At 41.6% G+C, this 4874-nt stretch overlaps 1 protein-coding gene across 1 annotated transcript; it reads left to right on the top strand.

Moving 5' to 3' along the window:
• The first annotated feature begins 2934 nt into the window (after positions 1-2934).
• Positions 2935-4185, top strand: LOC110914513. The gene has a single exon (XM_022159311.1). It carries the CDS (start codon positions 2935-2937, stop codon positions 4183-4185), a length of 1251 nt encoding a protein of 416 aa, XP_022015003.1.
• The last annotated feature ends 689 nt before the right edge of the window (positions 4186-4874 follow it).

Raw genomic sequence — 4874 nt, forward strand, 5'->3', positions numbered from 1 at the left:
CCTAACAAATGATATATTCACACGAAAACACTAGAGCAGGCCAACGAAAAGCATTTGGGCTTCGGCCCAGTGGTGATCGACTTGGGATGTTTAGCTATTAATCTTAACACAAAACCTAATTAGCAAAACCCTAATCACTCTTCACCTCCTCTCGCTACCCTTGAAACCCGACGGCAACCTTAAGACCCCGAAGTATCTCGCGCCAACCGATTCATCGTTCTCCTGTTTGGGGTTAGTAAATCAAATATTGATAATTAATTGATTGAATTTATCATGAACTATCTGTCGTCATCATGTGCCAACTGTTATGTGATTATGGTTGTTAAGCTTAGATGTTATTGCGAATCAAGTGCATACATATGCGGGTTTGACGATGATATGATTTTTGCAATTGGTTTAATTGATTAGTATGGTATGAATCTTGGTAATCTGATGATGTGATTTATATTCTTTATTGCATGTCATAAGTTGGTCCAATGATCTCTTGAGGTGATTGACGACTTGTCGGCCATTGATGAATTATTAATGAACTGCTGATTTATTTATAATTTTGGTCTCGCAATGATTTGCTATTTTAGATGTTACATATAAATGAATTGACTAAATGATTTCTTTGATGATGATGAAACCGATAACAGTGAATATGGCCTTGGACTATTTAGGAGGTGTTGATATTGGGGGTCCAATGAGGGTTGGCGGTAGGAGATAAGTGTCGGCCATATAATTGCCGGCCATCATACTTGCTCTTGCACGTGTTTGTCAGCTTGTAGGCATATTATATTTGTGAGTCAATATACTTGTGCTAGGGAATCTACTGAATGTGAATGTATGCAAAACCACCGATTTTATTTGGTCCAATGAGGGTATCCACTAGATCACAAAGTCCAAGCAAAACCTATTATGATATATGAGTGGTTTTTGTGGTCCAATACACTTGAAGTTTGGTGGTCTGACAAACTTGACAAATGAACCAAAATGGCTGCCATGTTTTCCATATTATGTAAAAGTTGGTTCTCAATATCAGATGTTGTCGGCCACTGTAATATAATCATAAATTGCATGTGAATGGTCAGGGGTTTGATTGTTTCTATGAATGCATATCTTGGTCCGAATATTATGATTCATATGTGTCCGACCTTTTATGAATGCAAGGGATCCGAGTTCTTACATATTGATGTGTGACTTTTAAAACAACACAAAGGGGTCCGACCTTTGCACTATGTCCGAGTTTAACCCCCCCTATGTTGTCCGAGCTTTATTAAAGGGTGGGAGTTTTGTCTGAGTTTTGACATAAGTCATGGGGTCCGAGTTTCATGAGAAACCCCCATGTCCGACCTTTGAACCCCCACCCCCCTTTTGGTCCGAGTTTTGAATCCCAAAACCCCCATATGCTATGTCCGACTTTTGTATATTAAGTGTTATCCTAGTTTGCGTAATAAGTTAATCCAACTCTTATACTTGATAACCTAGGCCCGAGCTTGTGTAATTGTGCATGTCTAACTCAGTTAAGTGGGTAATCCTAATGGTTGTTAACTCTATTAGTTGATAAACTATGTCAGATAGTAAATCCAGTTAAACATGTTAACCCTGTTATGACTGTGAAGATGTTATGTAACACTGCTAGTGTGTGAAATCCTGTTAAGTGTGTTAACTTGGTGAAGTATGCAAATTGCCTGTTCTTCCTATTAAGCATGAATTGTATGAAGATGATTAACTGGTTGTAATATCTGATGTTAACTGTTACACACACTATGTGACGAACTTTGCATGCGAAACCTTACAATCCTGTACTGACTGTGAATACATGCATACTCTAGGCTTTGATTGATTCCTTGTGAGCACTTAACTTAGCATACCGAGCAAACCAAGGTGAGTTCACACAGCCAAGGCATGGGGTTCCCAGGGTGGGAATGGGATTGGATTACTTTATTGTACATACTCAGTTGATAGAACCTAACGGTAGAACTACGACTAGAATAGTAACACTTATTGAACTGATCTTCGCACACCTGCCAAGGGTTGGCCGCGATATTATGACTGACTTCGCACACCTGCCTTTGGAAGGCCGCGAACTGAAATTTACTAATCTTCGCACACCTGCCTGGGAGGCCGCGATACAGATAAACCTAGTCTAGAATACTCGGGATGAACATCCCCCTAATATCTTCGCATACCTGCCTGGGAGGCCGCGATGGAAACTAATACGATACATGACATAACGAACGAACATACTACTACTCACACTATACTATTACTGAACTGTTAACTGTGAACTCGCTCAACTAGTTGTTGATCCTCTGTTACATGCCTTGCAGGTCGTTAGATACATGGAGCTTGCACAGGGAGGAGCAGGTCGTGGAGCATGGATCGTGGATGCCATGTTAAAACATTTAAATATTTGAACTTATATTACACATTGGGTTTTCTTGCTTATGCTTCCGCTATACTTTGAAACTATGATTATGTTTTGAACACCTATCGTATTGAATGATTGGTTTACATTTATTATACTTGATATTAATTACATGTTCGATATGATTGGTGGCTTGATCCTGGTCAGTCACGCTCCCAAGCGGTGATACTCCGCGTGTGGATTTTGGGGGTGTGACAACATTCGCCGAGGAAGGGAAATATTCGTGGTGGATAGCAAACCAACTTTATACAAAGTTAAATGCTACACGAGAAACAAAAATTATAAAAACCCTTTCCCTGGTGCTCCTGTTTGCGAATGGCATGCAACCGCATCAAAACAAAAAACCCCAACACCTGTGGCAGATTACCAACTGGGCACCTGCCCACAGTTGTTATTCAACTGTGGTGTGCAACAAAAACAAATGCCTTAGATCTAAGGATATCGGTGCAAACATCCTTCCACAAATTCGTACAGACATCGTGTTTAAGGTAAAACACATAAGGACGTTCATAAAGCAAACCATGTCCGTCGATGTTACGTATACAAAGGCGTGGCGGGGTAGAAGAAAGGCAATTGAGAGGATATATGGAACTTGGGACAACAACTTTGCGGAGCTCCCGAAGTACGTGTTATGGCTTCAGTCTCGAAACCCTGGTACGGTGGTTAACTGGTTTCATCACCCACATTCGGCTCCAGGACATCCAACATTCAAATATGTTTTTTGGGCCTTCGGTCCCTCTATTAGTGCATTCCGTCTATGCCAGCCTGTAATCTCCATGGATGGCACACACTTGAAAGGTCCGTACTGTGGAAAGTTGTTGGTTACGGTAACCAAAAACGCCAACAACTACATAATGCCATTGGTGTACGCTCCGGTTGACGAAGAGACTGTCCATAGTTGGTGTTGGTTTTTCCAAAATTTGAAGGAACACGCCACCACAAACTGTACTAGTAAAATATGTGTTCTATCAAACCGTCATGCTGGAATAATTAATGCCATGGAGAACCTCGAAGATTGGAAGGAACCGAAGGCGTACCATCGTTATTGTCTTCGACATGTAAGAAGCAATTTCAGTGGAAAGTATAAGAGTAAAAGCCTTAGAAAGCTGTGTTGGATGATTGGGAGCACAAGTCAACCATCGAAGTATCGTTGGGCTGTGAGGGAAATGCGGATGCTAGATCAGGCAACTTGGGACTATCTGAACAACATTGACAAACCTAAGTGGACTATTGTTCATGACCATATAAACAGGAGTTGGGGAAACCTAACGACGAACATATCCGAGTCTATGAATAATGTCTTACGCGAAGCAAGACTGCTTCCTATAAAAGCGTTAATTCATTATACGTTTACCAAAGACGTATCCGAGTATGCCAGGCACTCGCACATGGCCCAAACCTGCAACACCCCTCTACCCCCTCGCATTTGGTCCAGGTTTAACAAACTGTATTCGGTGGCAATGCAACACGAAGTGTCCGTGTATGATGTCACAGATGCTCGCTACTTAGTTGTTTCAAGGGACGAAGCGAACGATCATGGTGGTAATGAGTACACTGTTGAATACATTCGTAGGTGGTGCTCATGTGGGAAATGGCAAATGCTCATATTTCCTTGTTCTCACGCCATTGCTGTTTGCTCATGGAGGGGTGAGGAACCACACGAGGTTACGAATTCAAAATTCCACACTACTACCTATCGGGAACAGCATAGCGGGCATTTTTACACGCTAGGCCCTAAGGAAGAGTGGGAAGAACCGCAGTGGAGAATTTAAGGGGACCCTTCAAGGGTTACAACACACCGTGGTAGGGTTCGTGCAAGAAGAATTCAAAATGAGATAGATGTCAACTACCACGACGAACCCCAGGTCCGTCGATGCAGCAGATGTGGAGAAACAGGCCACAACAGGAAGACCTGTGGCCGACATTAATTTATTATGTTTTTGTGGTTCGTTTGTGGTTTTTAGTGTTATCTGTTCTTGTGATGTCACTTCTAGGCCTATCATTCAAGGGACGTTGATACAGCAGATGTGTATCCTCCTATGTTTTGTGTTTGGTATTTTTGTTTGAATTATGAGTTGGTGTAATTTAACAATTAAGACATTTGCTCCAAAATTCACTAACAAACATTAAACACAACAACACAAATATTATTGAATTGAAAATACATAAGACAGCAGCGAAGCTAGAATATGGAATCAAAAGGATGAATCAGAATCGCTATCGTAATTCTGATACTGCTCCCATGGATCATCACTAACCACTGCATCATCTGATAACACGTTTAAGTCTCGATCGCTGTCGGATGGCTCAGTATGCCTACAGTAGTAGTGGTGTCCATCCCTGCATAGTGTTGTCAATAAAGCTGCCCCCCTTTCGACAACTGAGATGTACGGGCTGCTAGGGTTTTGCACAGAAGAGGGGTTTTGCGGTGCTGCCATGAAGGAAGTTTGATTTTAATTTT

The sequence above is a fragment of the Helianthus annuus genome, chromosome 1, assembly GCF_002127325.2.
Source record: "Helianthus annuus cultivar XRQ/B chromosome 1, HanXRQr2.0-SUNRISE, whole genome shotgun sequence".
Classification (NCBI taxonomy): Eukaryota; Viridiplantae; Streptophyta; class Magnoliopsida; order Asterales; family Asteraceae; genus Helianthus; species Helianthus annuus.